The 17,993-nt window shown below is 31.5% G+C and overlaps 1 protein-coding gene across 3 annotated transcripts in view; it reads right to left on the bottom strand.

Annotated features, from left to right (window-relative positions):
* The window catches only part of LOC127714475 (transcription factor SPT20 homolog), a 38,983-nt gene that overhangs the window by 2,109 nt on the left and 18,881 nt on the right, over window positions 1-17,993 (bottom strand). For all 3 annotated transcript variants that reach the window (XM_052220529.1, XM_052220532.1, XM_052220531.1), the window contains exons 13-22: window positions 17,538-17,695; window positions 17,315-17,347; window positions 16,531-16,717; window positions 14,361-14,442; window positions 13,763-13,880; window positions 9,131-9,180; window positions 7,793-7,987; window positions 6,887-7,185; window positions 894-987; window positions 539-666 (exon numbers count right to left, since the gene is read on the bottom strand). In XM_052220529.1, coding sequence (XP_052076489.1) covers window positions 539-666; window positions 894-987; window positions 6,887-7,185; window positions 7,793-7,987; window positions 9,131-9,180; window positions 13,763-13,880; window positions 14,361-14,442; window positions 16,531-16,717; window positions 17,315-17,347; window positions 17,538-17,695 — 1,344 coding nt within the window. The remainder of the gene's footprint in view (window positions 1-538; window positions 667-893; window positions 988-6,886; window positions 7,186-7,792; window positions 7,988-9,130; window positions 9,181-13,762; window positions 13,881-14,360; window positions 14,443-16,530; window positions 16,718-17,314; window positions 17,348-17,537; window positions 17,696-17,993) is intronic.

The following is a 17,993-nucleotide window of genomic DNA, read 5'->3' as shown; positions in this document are numbered from 1 at the left end:
GAATAAAGCATAAAAAAATATCTGGTCATTAATTGATTATCAATGATCCATGAAAATGAGATCAAGGTCAGATGAACCCTATTGGTGAAAATGGGTCAGTTGTCATGCTAAGATTAATTTCATTCGTTAGAACGTTTTAACTACATTAGCTGCAGAATTGCATCAAAATCTAAATGGAATCATGGATTTAATTCAGCCTCTCTTCAAATTTTCAAGACATCTCAACAAGGGAACATACCTAATATATTTTTGATACAGTGGATTCATTATTATTTGAAAGATTCCAATTTTCGTGAATTTCGTAGGCAAAGGTGAACGACTAATTTAAATGTTCAAATGTACAAATTTTCTAAATGTCTGTATGCAGACTTTGGCAAAACCAAGAAATCAAATATCCAACAAAATACAGGTTTTTCCTCAATCCACAAAAATTGGTACCCATGAAATTAAATGAATTCACAGTAGAACTGGAAATAAATGTTTATCAACTGTATGTATTGATGAAATTTTGACAAATTTATTTCCTGATTATAAGTACCTGTAATAAGGGGAGAGAATTTGTTCTGATTCCAGATCCAGATTGTGTTCTCATTCCAGCACTGACAAGAGGAGCCAAACTTGCTATAGAAACTGACAGCATCCCTGTAGAAGTTGGTGCTGTTGAACCTGTAAAGACATTCAATATACTGCTTAACATGGTAGCCATAGTTGCCAGGGGCAGAACCAGGGTTTGAGGAGTATTGTAATGTTAAAAATAACTGTATGCCAAAATTATGTTTTAATAATTCTATAGTAGTTTTCAACATAAAAGACAGTGTTGTAAATATTGTTAAAAATACATTAAAATGGTGTTGTATTAATTGACCATGTTACTTGACACAGAACTGAGTTACCTGATGTTGTGTTGACCACACTACTGGACACAGAACTAGGTAATGCTGTTACAAATGTCACAATACTAGGAGCTGCTGAGGACACACTGCTGGCCTAAAATACAAATTATACACACTTATAGAATATGTTAAGTCAATTGTGTTTGTAAGATATAAAGTACTTGCAATGCATCATCTTTTATGTGACTATATAGGAATTTTATTCATTTAACATTGAAGATTTTGTATAACTCAAGAAATCTTCTCAATTCAAAGTTAAACATTACTTGATTATAAGATGCCATTTTGTGAAAAATATTATAATTTTTTGTTGATATATGACTTAAATAAATGATTTAAAAAAATGGTGAACTTATGAATGTGTTTACAGCTGTTATCCTAATGCTAGCAAGTTAAAGGTTTGGTTTGCTTGCTTGCTTTGTTTGTATTAATGTTTGCTCAACCATTGTAATTAAGATTGACACCTGAAAACAATATAAAAAGGCAGAGTTAAACTTGTATACATTATATTTAAATTTGATTGGACATTATCAAACAATCAAAGGACAAGGTACACTAAGGGCCATATTTGGCCCCCTATTTTGTCACAAAATCATTTTCATGACATAAATGAACTGAGCATCGTAAAAGATTTTCATATATCTGTTCTTCAGTGGCATATGCGTATTTTGTCTTCTAGTAAAACAGAAACCTGATTTTGGGTTGCTTAAAGTGCGTTGATAACCTCAAAAGATAGAAAAATGTTGATTTTTGGACTGTAATCCTTCATTTTAAAAGGCCTCCGCCAACGTGAGCCACAGTAATAATTAGTGATAAAGATGGCATACAAACGGGGTTTCCCAAAAAGGAAAGAAATTATTGGCTCACGTTGGCGGAGGCACTCAAAAATTAAAAAATCTCTCCTAAAAACAACAATTTTTGTCGAAATAGTAGTATCGAAACGAATCGGAGAAAGGGCTGAAAATATCCGCATTCGGTTGTTACTGCAAGACACCTTCAACAAAAGCAAGAATACTTCGATAAGTGAGGTTTTAAGTTTTAAGATTTTGCCATCATTCTTCAAATTGTATTTTTTATCTTTTTATCAAGGTGGATTTTGTTTTATCAATTTAAATTAACACCTTACATGGTGAAAACATGTGTACTTGGCACACACGATAAACAGCCATTTTGAAATTGTCCCTCCGGTTGAGTCACCTCATAAAATAAAGCGACAAATAGTTTTAATAATTTAAAAAATTATTTTTTTTCCTTTTTGGGTAAAAAATACTCAGAATAATGTGTAAATTCGGGACAAGACACCCTGCGCCGAGTTGGTTCCATACGACTTTGCGAAAGACCAATGCCGAAAAGAACAAGTTCTGTTTAATATTAACGTGAGAATTTTTATAATGAGTAAACGTGTAAAGTAAACAATTTGAGAGTTAGTTTGCCCCAGTCCCAGATTTCTTTTTCAAGAAGAAAAAACAAAGAAAAGTTACAAATATATGACATACTGTAAATACACATTTTTACCTCTCTTTCATGATTGTGACAACGTAGTGTAGTGGTAAAGCGTCCGCTTCTGGATACCGCGATTTAAGTTCGAATCTCACTTGGGTTACTTTTTGTCAAATATATTTTTCCTGATATCATTTTAACATATTTCAACGAGAAAGATTGGCTGAAGTAGCAATCTAGCCAGATGTCAATACACATACTTTATTAGTCTTTTCAATGGGATGTTATAGGACTTTCCTCAGGGTTCCAGTCTCATTTTCAGGGGTTTTTTGCTGTTGATTTCCGATGTTTCTGGGTGTTTTTTCTTAACAAAAGCAGTAGAATAGAAGCTTTTTGAAGAAATGATATTTAAGAAATTACCTATCGATATAGATCGTATATATACAGTTTCAAACGCACACGAATTTTTAAGGGTTTAACTTGTAAAAATGGATAGCAGAAAAATTTCCTTACAAAATGATTCTTGTTTTTTAAAAGTTGAAATGAAAAAATATCATAACATAATAAAAAGGTAAAAAAAATCATGGACAACCTGATATGTAACGTTTAATACAATATATTACTCGCAAACTCTTTTTCAATTTAAAACTTTACATTGACATTCCGTTGTGTCTCTTCTCGAATATGATAAAGTTATTTTGTTGTATATCACTAAAGACTTAACAATAGAATACGTCTTGATTTATGATAGTATTCTCAGAGTTCATTTCGGCTCCGTATAAATTCCACATCAGTAGCATGATTTTTGTATTCATAGATCACTTTTTATGCGACCGGAAAAATGTTTGCATCCGTATTATCATATGACGTTGTTTGTTGTTTTTTTCTTGACCAATTTCAATGGGGTTTAATTCAAAGTCTTGAATTCTGGGGGTTCTTTAAAATGCTGTATCTAACCGTGATTTTATATATTTCGGATTCTAGGCCCTGTTTTTTAATTGGTCTAATCTCGAGGTCCAAAGGTCCAAAATTAAACTTTGTTTAATTTTGTCAAATATTGAATAAAAGGGGTAATTCATATGCCAAATCTAACCGTGGATTTAAATTTTATTTTTATTTTGGGCCTGTTTCAAATTGGTCTACAATGAGGTCCAAATTGTCTAAAATTAAACTTAGTTTGATTTCAACAAATTAAAATTTTTGTGGTTCTTTGATATGCTGAATCTTACTATGTATTAAGATTTTGGATTTTGGAACTGGTTTTCAAATTGGTGCAAATCGGGGTTGAAATTAAACTCTGTTTGATTTTAACAAAAACTGAATACATCGGATACATTGATCTGCATGTAACCGTTTATATATATTTTAGATTTTGGGCCCTGTTTTCAAATTATTTCACATTGAGGTCCAACGGGTCCAAAATTAAACTTTGTTTGATTTCATCAAAAAATGAATTCTTGGGGTTCTTTGATTTGCTGAATCTAAACAGATTTTTGATTTTGGTCCCAGTTTTAATGTTGTTCCAAATCGGAGTCCAAAATTAATGTTATGTATCTTTTAAATAAACAAAACTTTGGTCACTTCGGAGATTAAACATTTTGTGTGGTACTACTATATGGAATGTGGTTGATATATTATGCACTATGATAGGTATATCCAAATACCTTACATTTTAATATGGACATCCTGCAGTTTCGATTCAGACTCTAAGCCTTGTCTTTTAGCATTTTTTTCACGGATATTCACCAATGGCTTGTATGTTGTTGTCCATATCAGGCTGTATCTTATGATGATATTTGCCCGTTTTTTTGCGTAATATATACTAAACCTAGTAAGCTATCTGAGAAACAGGCTATATATGCCCTCATTTTTAGAATTCATTCATAATTTTTGTATTATTCAAAATTATCAGTAAATTGTGTGTTCTACAAGGATCACCAGTCCTTCACCTTTCATTTGATACCTTAATTGCTAAAATATATGCTACATAGTTTAAGATTCACAACTATGCGTAGGAACTATTTTGTTTTAAATATTTACTACTTTCCAGTATGTTCTTTTTTTACCTTGCCCGATTAGGTGGTGTTACAAAGTCTATCCAAATTATTTTTGCACAAAATTCCGCTCAAGTCGGTGCTAAGGGCCGTCTTAAACTTGCAGTAAGGTAAGAGGTTTATTAGCTTCGTGTTGATGGCCTCACTTGAGATGACGAACAGCAATAAAAGCGCTGTTCCTTTGCTTTTTGTTTGTTTTTTTGTTGTTGCTGTGCATGTACTGATTTTTTGTCGTGGATGGATACCCCATATCCTTTGTTTTTTTATTATACATGATATATTTAGGGGGAAGCTTTATTCTTCAAGTCGAACTCCTTACATAGAATGCTTCTCATTGGTTCCACGAACATTTATAGAACATTGTGTAATTTTATATTATATTTGCCAAAGAAAACTACCTGTTATTTCATTAAGTTCATAGTTTATAAAATTGTTGTTTGATCATAGTATAAAACAATAGTTCAAGTTATGAAGTCTGTTTATAAAGTAACTGCTATGGAGCAAAGGTTAATCATTATGCTTATGATGTCATGATTAGGAGGTCCGCATGAAGGTCGCTATAATTTCGATTTTTGGTAACGTCTGTCCGGTTTTTTTTGGTTTTTTTTTTGTGTAGGGGTGGATGGGGCTTGTTTCCTTTAAGTGAACGCCAAGCTACTTCCATCCATAGTCGGATAGAGATTAATCTACAAAAAATCAATAACGTAGATGACAAAATACCATCAGAAAAGTACAACATCAACGTAAATCATAGATGAAAAGGGTCGTTGCTATGCAGTAAGTACGGTTGCTAGGTAGTTTCTAAGCATGAAACAAGCTTACAAAATGTAAGATTTGTACAATTGTCGTTTAAGTACATAACAGTAGAAATATATCTTTGGTTAAACACATTATTGATTACATAAACCTTGAACAAATACCAAAGTCTGTGGTTGCTTAGTGTGTGTACACAGTATTGTTGCTAAGAGTCATTCTGGTGGTTAAGGTGTTGATAAATACTCGTTTAGATAATATTAATAAATAAAACATTACTGTTTTAGATTTCCATATATATATTTAACAATTATACATTTTGATTCATGGGGAAAAGACACTTTTTTTATAAATAAGGTTTAAAATAGCATATAATTGGCAGGTTTCAAATCTGTTGCTAGGCAACCAAATAATGATAATAACAACAAAAAATTGTCATTTTTTAAAGCTTTTATACCTAGTCTATTGAAATTATAAAATTCAATTCATTTCAAGAGGGGGCCAAAAATGGCCCTTATTGTACCTTGTCCTTTACCTATATAAAGGTTTAACTCCGCCTACTTATATTGTTTGCAGATGTCAAACTTAATTACAATGCTTATGGAGCAAGCGATTTTTTTCTCAAAAAATTATTTATATCAATCAAAGGAAAATTTGTTGTCGTGCATCTTAACCAAGTTAACTAAGTTATATGGTTGTAGGTCAATTAGTTTCAGAGAACTGATTGTGGATGTGGACACCCATGTAAATGCAAAGTCTACTCCATGAGTGCGTTTCAACTTTATCTAGACAGTCAAATATACACTTATATGAACCGATGTTTTGTAAATTATACGGTCTTTATACACAATTTGTCAAAAGCTATTCCAAAGCAAAATGTCCAAATAAACTTTTAAATCAATAATCAAATTATCATTATAATTCATCAAGGATTTGTATAGAAATCCTTGAATACATGTAGCTCTGAATACATGTACACACATATAAATAAAACACTGAATGTTTCACTAGTTGAGAGTTAATACACAGATGTCACAAAAGTTTCAACACTTTTTGAACACTGAATTCTGAATTGTCTTTTTTTTTTTTTTCTGTCTTTTATTGAATCCCCCCCCCCCTCCTCCTGTTTTCGCTTCCAATCCTTTTGCAAGACACACAACACACATTGGATAGACTTTTGAGAAACTGACAATTTCATATCAACACCCGAGATCATCATTGCTTCTGATGAGGGCTGAGGTCGTTCAGGAAATTTTGCAATCTTTCGCACCTACTGACATTTAGAATAAATCATCGAATGTGCCGTTGAGCATTCTACTACTGTTTTTTTCCAGTAGGTTTTGCCCTTGACAGTGAGCCGATACAACAAAAAAGGTTGACATTTTTTCAATTTATCGAATTGTTCCCGATTTTTTAACAATTAACATAATTTTGCAGCAAGGAGAACAGTAAACCAAATATTTGTTTATCTTTAATTTCTATATCAAGTGCAGGATGCGGATGAGAAAATTCAGGGTGCAGCAATTTTTTTTATTTATTAAAAAGGTCAAAAATTGGTGAGGCAAAATCCAGAGAACGAAATATCAATTTCAGGTGCCCTTAAGAATATTTTCACAGGTTATTGTTTTCAAGATTTCAATTCACAAAACCTTTGGCACTATGGATATTTACAGACATTTAAAGTGATCGTGAATTAAGCTGAAATAACACTAGTGCTAAAATTTGCATGTTTACAGTAAGTTGTACCTGCTTTATTTGTGATAATGTTGTTGGTGCACTGCTAGATACTGTCACTAAACCAGGAATTGAACTGACAAATATTCCTCCTTGATTCTGGAGCACCCCAGCATTAGAGCTGACAAGAGATATTGGTACAGGTACAGCTATATTAGACATCTGGAGGTTCTGTAGTCCTTGAAGGTTGGCAATATTGATTCCTGACAGACCTGTTATATTCTGAATGTTGATGTTAGGTGGAAGTCCACTAAAGTTGATACTAGTCAGACCTTGTGGTTGGTTTGTCTGCCCTTGACTGTTTTCACCACCTGTTTACATAAATAAAAAAAAATAAGTACAACATTTGTAAAAACACTTTATCGTACATGAACTTTAAAACATGATGATTTACTGCCACTTGATAGTCAGAAGTAACCCTAATTCATTACTTGGATTAAATCAGTAAGGTAATTCAAAATGAAGTTGAAACTTCCAGTTTTTCATTTACTGTTTCAGGATCGAGTTGCTGCATGGTTGATTACTAAGAAATTTGCAAGTTTAGGTTATTACAATCTTTTAAATTCTAAATTGTTGAATTCATAAATTATCATTATTTTTTTTAACTACAGTAGGTTTGCAATTGTATTTAGACTTTTTAGAATTATTACTCCTGGTGCAATCAAAGCAGTTTGTAAGAATTTATGTCAGTAAATTATAATCACTAAGATAAATTATACTGATGCTTATTAATTAAATATGATTTTGATTTGAGATTAACATAATGTGAATTTTTTTTTTTTTTGGTAGGAAAAATCATATTTTTGTGGCTATTCGATTGCTTGGTTTTGCCAAAGTTTGCATACAAGCCAAAAGAAAATGCCTACTACATTGAACTTTTAACTTTGTGGTTCAACTGTAAAATCAATTTTGACCTACTTTGTACAAATGCTATGTTTCCTGCAGTACCAGACTGTACTTGACCTTGATTACCAACTTCTGTTGTATGACTTGATTTCTTGGAGATAGTTGCTGTGGTAACTGTTGACATCGATGGAGGTGATGAAATGAACAGGTGTGATTTAGATGAATTGTTGGTCAAGTGATGTGGGAAGAGTTGACTCTGAACTGTAGCTGATAAAATAAAATCAATATAGATTACTTTCAGTTGTCTCCTTTTTATTTCTGTCTAGGAAAGTTTATTTAAAGTAAAATAGGAAAAATCGTGTTCACTGTATTTTATATTTAAATTAAGAAGTGTATATTTTTTCTTTTAATTCTATATACATACATGTGAAAGGCCTTAAAAGATATGTCAAAAGATTGTGTAAATATGGTCAGGAATTGTGGTCTCAAGACTAGGATTTTTGTCATAGATTTATCTTCACCTGTTAAACCTTACTTGCTCTTCATGTTTTCTGTGTTGTATTTATTCTCAGATAAAAAGTTCAGAAATCTGAATTTTGATGGCACCATTAAGTTTATGCTATGTTTGAGTTTAAGGAAAGCTTACAGAAGCCCTTATAACTTATACCTGAAGTTTATCATGTTAAGGTTAATGGGAAGGGGTGGGGTCTGATTAAAAAACAATAGAATTATATTATACTTTTCCAAAATGAAATTTATATCATGCTATTTTGAAAATATAATAAAAAGTATGGGTCACAGAGCTTTCTTTTAAGCTACAGGTTGTGTCATATTTTATATAGAAAAATATACATGGAAAAATCACTTTTTTGTCAATAGAAAGAAAACTTAATGATAGAATTTTAAAATTTGAAACATGAGAAGCTAGATCTTATGATGTGCTTTAAGAAAATGAAAGAAAAAATTTGGGTCAACGTTATGTTTATTTTGCTACAAAACAAAATAGATATCTATAGTGTACATTCCTTAATAAAATTGAATTATTTGTGTTATCTCCCCTCATATGGCAATGTTGAAAAAAATTGAATTAAATCAAAAGTCTTAAAAACAATATGAATCAAATTCCTGTAACTTTCTTCATTTAAATGAAGATTCTTACAAATGAATTGCATTCCTGTCTCAAAATTTGCATATTTTATAATAGATCAAAATAGACTGTTTTCTGCTATCTTACAATCCATGACGAGGGAAAACCCCTAATCTACTTTAAATGGCTGATTTATCAAGGTATTGTTCTGTATGTTACTGTTTTTTGTCACATGTTAATCTATCCTATGCCATGTTTGATCCCAAAAATAGAAACAATTCTTGGAATTTTGACGTGCTATCAATTCAATAAAACCAACTTACCTGATGTGGGTGTCGTTGCTGGACTCTGATTTGGCGTGTTGGAAGCTGATCTGAAATGAGAAAATGTTAAGGATAGGTTCATTTCAATAATGCTAGAGGAATAATCAAAATTTAAATCTAGATTTGTTCTGGTTTATTTTTAAATAAGTGTATGAAAATACAGATTTTCCTCAATTCATGAAAATTGGTACCAACAAAAATAAACAGAATGTGAAATAGAATAGTAGTTATTATTCAAATATTCATAAGTAAAAAGTATCACAATATTGCAAGATAAACTTTGATTTTGTTAATATGAAAGGTCAATTAAAAGGGGAATGATTTCAACAGTAAAACTTTTCGTTTCTATTTTTCATAAAAATCAAGTTGGAAAGGCTGTATTGATAATACATCAAGACAAAACCCAAATGAAACTCTAATAGATTCTCTGGCCTTAGTAGCAGCCCCTGACAACTTTCTGATAAGTATTTAATTAAAGTAAACAGACAGAAGGAGAAGATCAAGTATCAGTGTGGAGAGGCTATATTCAGAAGTCGCTTCAATGGGCAAAAACTGTAAAAAATAAGACTAACTTATTCACAAATTTCCTGTTGAAAAATTAAACAAGGGTAAAACTGAATGCCCCCTCCGCTACGGCAGGGGCATAAAAATGATTAAATAACTAACTTAAAGGCAAAGTTGACATGAGATGGATTAGACTATTCTCTTTAGACATGTTAGATCCCTTTTGGTTTTCTACATATACAACCCTGACTTTCAAATGTTTGGGTTTGAGAGTGTTCCTGATGAAGGTAAATCCATAAAAGTGTTTATAAGGCACTAAATATATAAAGTTTTATTTTCATTTAAGGCGAAGTATACGTAATTGCACGCCCTCTAGCGGAATTCGTGATACAAAACGTGCGTCGTTAGTTACGCAAGTTATCTCCCCTACTCCAAGAATGGGAAATGGGCACATGAAAGAGAAATCATCATTTTAATGACTTTGTGCGGTCTATCATGAACCCAAACAAGTATTCCTGTGCTATGTCAAAATTTCAATGAAATTAGCTGACTCCAATCAGAAATCTTAGTATCCTATTGTGTGTTAGTCTGCAACTGTTTTTGTTTTAGCCTCACGCAGGAGCTGGTACATAATACCGCTCGTATTTATTTCAACAGAAATTAAAAATAAACAAATAAACTAGTGACAATTCTGCTTCTAGTCGTATCATACTCCTTAAAATCAATCCAGAATTGACCCCACAATATTATTTGAATGAAATTCACAGTGTCAGTGTAGCGTAATCTTGAAGGTAACGAATATTTGCCGGTAAATTGCATGTAAATATGTATGTTGAACTAGAAAGGCGTTGGCATGTCCCGTTTTTTAAGCAATTGAAAATTTTAGGATAATTTATATTTGTGTGAAAAGTATAAACGATACTAAAGGGTAATCGACCACAAGTGAAACATTTTTAACATGTATACATAAGTGGAAGGACAAAGCTTACAGAAAAAAAGACGAACAAAAAAATCAGATTCTGTCTACAAAACATTACACAGAAACTAAGAATTTAGCACTGTGACATTTATCTCAGAATAAGTAAATCATCTATCTCATCCAAATCTCAGTTCTCAAGGAGCAGAAAATAAACAGGTGTCTTCTATTCTGTCCGCAATTTTTTGGGAAAGTAAAATCTAAATTTAGAACCATGGTTGAAACTGAAACTACACATGTATGTTAAAATAGAACATGCAGTTTTTTTCTTGATCAAATTCCAATTTTGAAAGGATAGCGAAATTTGCATTCTTGTGTTGTTCTGTTGTGTATTATTCAGAAGTAGAGAATACAATTTTGAAGTAATTTTTTCTTCTCAAGTCTCAATATTGAAGATTACTAGTATTATAGAATTATAGAGTATAAGGTATAGGGAAGAAGGGAGAGGGTGAAGAAAATAATGTTACTATGTCGGGCCTTTTATAACCGACTAAACGTTAGGGATTTTCTCATGGTTGATGGCCTTATGGTTGCCTATTATAATTGCTTATATCCACTTCATTCAATAAGGCAGCTGGGGTGTCAAAATTTTCGGCGATAAATGTTTCGTAAGCTTCTGTAAAAGACTTTTCGGTCAAAGTAATTTCAAATTTCAATATAAAAACTGGGGATCGCGGACCTTGTTTTTTCGTAACAATACATTGAAATTAACCACATTTAGGGTATTTTATTTTGTTTATAAAGGGGAAAATTAAGTTTTCCTTATTGAAGAAACATTAAACCAAAGAATTGTCTAAAATTCCAAGAGATAATTTCGTTAATTAATACTTCTGAAATATATTTATATATAAAAAAAAAAAAATGGGGTCAGGGGCCTAATTTTCTTGAAAAAAAAATATTGATAGTTCAATCTTTAAATTTCAAGTTGTAGGTATTTTGTTGTATATTGAATGATACTTGGTAAACTATTTGTAAAACAAATAAGTAATTTTGCAACAAGACCAGAAAGGACGCTCAGAAAAAAATACACCCGATAGATCTACCTTAAACTGTGGCAAATAGTTGTCCAATTTGCAATGATACCACATCTCCTTATTTTTATATCACATTTAAAACCCAATTTATTTACATTAGATACAGGCACAATATGCAAGGTAAACTCGTATAGCATTACATTATGAACAGTCTCCTTGCCAACTTCCGAAGCAAGGTTGTCGGCTCTCCGAACTTTCTAGAGGTCCTGATTTTATTGCCGAGTTTGTGAGATTCGATCCTTGCTTAGAAGTGGTCTCCTTACATTGTACTGGATACAATCTAATGAATTTACACTAGAAACATTTTTTAGCATCATACTGGATGATTACATTCTCATAACATCGCCCTTGGTACATTCGTATAGCATTACATACGTACATTCGTATAGCATTACATATGTACATTTGTATATCATTACATAGGATTACATACGTACATTCGTATAACATTACATACATACATTTTTTTCATGACACCAGTAAATTTAAATCATGACACCAGTACATTTATATCATGACACCAGCACATTTACAGCATATAACTATAATATACAAAGCGTTAGACTTAGACTTAACAATACGGCTTTAGCATTACAATATACGCAATGCTAAGGCATAACACAGGCAGTGATCTATGCAACGGGAAGTTATATAAAAACTCCGATCTGTTTTATTTTGCTGAAATTCATATACGGGTCCTTCTTTTGACCTTATTACAGCCATTCTCAAGATAATATGCATTTGCAGATTTCTTATTTTTTATGAGTCGTACATGTGGAAACTTAAGAAATAATGGTACAAGAAATTATTTCCTCTGTTAATGAATCTCCAGCAAACATTATACCATGTATAATGCCTTGTCGTGTAGATAAAAAAAGGGAAAGCAATCGAGACAGGAAATTTTCAAGTAAAATTGTAGAATCACGTGCACGTGTGTGAACTTGACAAATAGAATGGGTTGTGTACCCAATACCACACATAGTGCCGGAATTGTGAGGATGAAAAGAAGAGATCCCAATATTATAACCGAATTTTTCAAATATGTATAGAATCATTCTGTACTAATCTGGACAACTCGATATTTTATTTAAAATTATTAGAACAATACAAATATTTCAAAAAAAAGATGTGGAACCCTGTCTAATCAAGAAAAGATGGAGTTAAAGTCTATACAGTAACTTTCTTTCACTTGAAGTATATTTATTTGCCAATTTACATTATTTTGGCAGCAGAAATATCCTTAAACATTTTTCAGTTTGTATCATTATCACCGATTACGCTTTTACTTTTTTTAGCATTTCCAATACTTAGAAAAATGTGTTACACACACTCACGATTTGTATGACAATACTGTACAGTACAATGGGTATAATAGCGTTATAGAGTAGAATTTGTGGTGACGTTACAGCAGACATCAATAACGTTGCCGAATATTTTATAATTTTTTGCTAAAAATCAAACTTCAAGAGAATATAGCTTGAAAACTAGCATGGTTGCTAAGGACTTTCTTTGCACCGATGGATTCGTCATTTATTTTTGAATGGCATTTCGAATTTAAAAAAAAATTCTGTTGACCAACGAATTAGAAAATCATGATAAAGTAAAAATATCTGAGGTTTTTTATGATTTTCCCTATATATCCTTTGTATTTCTGGCGAATCATGCTGTTAGTTTTAACAGCTTGTATCTGAAAAACGAAAAAGGTTACCCCCTTTTTTTATTTTATATTCTGATGTAATTTCACAAGCAGAATCCACATGTAAAATATAAAAAAATTCTGTAGAGTAATTATATTACGTATACTTCGCCTTAAAGGATTTTATTATCCTTACAAAATAAAAGTACAGATCTGGATGTTTTGCATCCTTATATAGTTTTATAAAAGGAATTCCATGTCCATCAAACAATTTGAGTTTTATTTTTTACTTTTTAGCAATTCTAAAGGTGTTTAAAATGAAATATATTGATGCTGTAGAAATTTTGTTTCTCTGAGCAAACATCTCAGACTGAGTACTAATGGTTTGTTTTATATTTACCTCTTAAAACTGGGTGCTGTAAAAATTAGTTTCTCTGAGCAAACATTTGAGACTGAGTACTAACGGTTTGTTATATATTTACCTCTGAGAACTGGGTGCTGTAGAAAATTTGTTTCTCTGAGAAAACATTTGAGACTGAGTACTAACAGTTTGTTTCTGTATGTTAAGTTGTAACTGGTTCCCTGTTTGTGCATTTGTTCCTATTTAATGAAATGAATGAACAAATTACTGGTAAATAAATGGTATTTTCAAAGCAATTACTTATTCTGTAAAAGAGACTTGAACAGATATTAAATTCTAACTGCAAAACAATTTTGCTATGAAAAATTTACTATTAATAGATCTGAAACTGCATATCAGGAAATGTCTGTGTGTGTATCATTTTTTGCTGTGTTCCTGGTAGGCATTTTATTGTGAAACTTGACTTTTACAAACATTTCATTATCCATTTAAATGCATCGTGGAAGGCTTAGTAACACAAGAAATGAACATTGCCAAAACTTAACTGGCTTTTTAAGGTTCAAACTTCGAAACAAAGCCCTTTACTAAAATACTTGTTATATGTTCAATAAAACATACATATCTTACAATTACTTTATCCATTCTACTTGAAAAAAAGTAGTACCTTTACATTTCGAGAAGCATGTTTGTAAATGAACAAGAATTATAAAGTTACAAACCAGCAGGAGCCAGGGTAAGTGATAATTGTATTGGTACATTTCTCTTGGCCATCAGTAAACCTGGAGCAGCAGCATGTTCTACCTACAATCACACAATGTTAATTTGAAGGTCTTTTAACTGTGACTATACAATCACACAAAATGTTAAATTGAAGGTCATTTTCCAGTGGCTATACAATCACACAATGTTAAATTGAAGGTCATTTACCTGTGACTATACAATCACACAATGTTAAATTGAAGGTCATTTTTCAGTGACTATACAATCACACAATGTTAAATTGAAGGTCGTTTTCCTGTGACTATACAAATACTCAACTAAAAGGGCCATATTTTACCAAAAAGTTTCAAATATAATCGTTGATCCTACAAAATTTCAAAAAAATGAAAATAATGTAATCTTTTTATTAAATAATAATTCATACACAATCCTAAAATTGACTTCCTCTTTCATTTCAGACAGTCTGAACCTGCGTAAAGCAGAACAAATTCTATAAAATTGTCAATATGTCTAATTCATAATCATTGTTTATAATATTACATATTAATATAGTCATTATTTGCAATACTTATTATGTATGATCAACTATGTAATTAATATACTATGAGCCTTAACTATTTATTGTTGATGAGTTTGTGCTAATAAAATATTTGTATTTGTATAATCACACAATGTTAAATTGAAGGTCATTTACCTGTGACTGTACAATCACACAATGTTAAATTGAAGGTCATTTTTCTGTGACTATACAATCACACAATGTTACATAGAAGGTCATTTTGCTGTGACTAAACAATCACACAAAGCTACATTGAAGGTCATTTTCCTGTGACTATACAATCACACAATGTTACATTGAATGTCATTTTCCTGTGACAATACAATCTATCAATGTTAAATTGAAGGTCATTTACCTGTGACTATACAATCACACAATGTTAAATTGAAGGTCATTTTCCTGTGAGGCCTAAAAAAAAAATATCTGTGTTTCCGGTAACATCATTTTGAAAAATAGGGTCGGTAGGTCAGATTTTTTTTTTTTTTTTTTTTTTTTTTTTTTTGACATTGTAAACGAAATCCGGAAAATTATCATGGTTTTTCCAAGTTCGGGTCCGTAATTAGTTTCATATACCGGAAGTGCGGCCATTTGCAATGTTTTTGAAGCACCTGCTGTGCAAATTTCTTGGATTTTAACCTATTTCGAATACCTTTTGACATAAATAAAATGTTTTACTGGCTTTCTGTGCCAGTAGAAGCAAGTTAGATAAATAATTATGTCGATTAACAGAAGCCTGTGTCAAAAACAGGGTCGATTGATACCTTTTTTTTTTGAAGATCCAATAAAAAAATTAGGGTCGGGGCTAAAAAAACAGGGTCGGTCGGGTTACCGGAAACACAGATTTTTTTTTTCTCGGCCTGACTATACAATCACACAATGTTAAATTGAAGGTCATTTTCCTGTGACTATACAATCAAACCTTTCGTCCTTACCATATGTAATCTAATACTTTTATTAGAAATTTAAATGCATTGATAAAGAACTACTTGGCATGAGTAAAGTTGTACCCTGTCCAGTACTACAGTGAAAATTTCACATAACATTTCATTGCATATAAGATAATAACCATCACCAGAAGTAAACCAATCAAATTTGCACCCTTTTTTTTCCTGTTTACAAGCTTTAGTAACCATGTCACCTCAAGTTTCAAAAATGTTTTATAGAAACACCAAATGAAAAAGAAGGGTGCTTTGAAACACCCAAGAAATATGTTTATGGCTCAGAAATTTTTTACTGCAATGAAATGTAGGATTATTTCCTACACCCATCAAAAATTCAAGGGAGAATTTTTTTCTACCCTTTTTCGTATGAAACTGGATGTGACACTACAATTTGGTGGTATTACACCATGAGTAACTAGAGGCTACAAAGGAGTCTCAATAAAAGATGAAATATGTTTTAAAACAGAAAAGTTGACTGATTGACACACTTATAAAACGCCTGTCTAATCTGGATTGAAACCAATTCAAAATAAAAACTTTAGAAAATCGAACACAGTTTAACACATTGAGTTCTTTCAAACCATAATCAAGCTTATCTCCCTTATGAACCAGTGGGTTTGGTGTATCTTTAGTATTAACTATAAAAATCAGTGTTAAAAGTAAACTAACCCCTGCAGCACTAGAGCTAGGATGGTGTGTCCCTAAGACAGCTGAAGCACTTATATTAGTTATTCCAGAACTGGTAGATGATGTCTGGGTGTACTCTATAACAGCAGGCTGACCAGGAATCTGTTTCGTTATTTTTACAGCTAATCTACCTTCTTCTGTGAAGATTTCCTTAAACTGCTGAAGGTATCTACAATAGTGAATACAGACTCAATCAAAAACAGGCTCAAATAAAAATGCTGAAGGTATCTACAATAGTGCATACAGGCTCAATTAAAAACAGGCTCAAATAAAAACAGAGTATTACAAAGGGAAGAGTGGTTAAGTTTAAAAGGTGTAGTCTTAATCAAATATGGCACCAAATTTATCAAAATATTTCATACCCTTTGAAAAAAATGTTGTCAAGGTTTAAGACACTTAGATACCAACTTATTTTCTACTATATATACTTTGGAAGTGCAGTGTGGAATTTATATAAAATTCCTTACTTTATATAGTAGAGATACACTTATAAGTTTTCAATTTTGTATTTTGTTTTGAATCTATAAAAAACAACTCTTGTTGCTTCAAAATGTTAGCTACATTGTATCTTTATTGTAACTAAAAAATCTCATGTGTGGAAAAATACATACGTTAATTTACATAAAGACGTGTCCAGGTAAAATATTCTGTAAATGAGAACATGTTCCCAGTGAATTTAGAACTGCTATGTATGCAAGGTAAGTAAAAACCTGTTAGGTGATATGTCTTACAGTAATACTAATACCAATGGTTAATCTGTACTCACTTGTCAACATTGCCCTTTGATCCCAACATGAAGCTGAAATTACAAATGGTTATTGATTAATAAGTAAATAGTTAAATGGACTAGAAAGATGCAATTCTTTCCATTTTTCAATAAAAGAGAATAAGATTTAATGAAAAGAATTTTGGTTTCTGATGAAATCTAAAAAGAAAGATAGGTGAAAATCTCCAAAATGTTCTCTTTGATCAAAAATACTTATACTTACGTACAAGATGAACCATGAGAACCTTCTTTATGATCATGATCTATGTATAATTCTCCATAATATACATGATCAGATTTACGTTTTAATATAGATAGTTTGGCCAATAATTTCTTTTCTTGATTTGTTCCCCTTTCTAACATCTGCTCTTCTACAAGATCCTTCAATAAAATTGAATTCATTAAATCCTAGCTATATATATGTTAAAATCACATTTCCCAAAAAATCAAATGTGTTTATTAGAGAGCAAGAAGACAGGTACCATTAGTGGAGTAGGAATTGCTACCATTACAGATCACCTGAGTTCACCCCTATTTTGAGAAATGCATTGCACAATCTTTAGTTTTCTGTGTAATTTTTGTGTGTAAACCGTTGTCTTTAATCATTTTCTTTTTGTCCACGGCTTAGTCTGTTTTTCTTTAACTTAAGGTTTTTGATTACCCTCCCTCTTTTATATAT

This window comes from Mytilus californianus, unplaced genomic scaffold (genome assembly GCF_021869535.1).
Source record: "Mytilus californianus isolate M0D057914Y unplaced genomic scaffold, xbMytCali1.0.p SCAF_9, whole genome shotgun sequence".
Taxonomy (NCBI): domain Eukaryota; kingdom Metazoa; phylum Mollusca; class Bivalvia; order Mytilida; family Mytilidae; genus Mytilus; species Mytilus californianus.
This window is presented reverse-complemented; position numbering and strand designations above follow the sequence as displayed.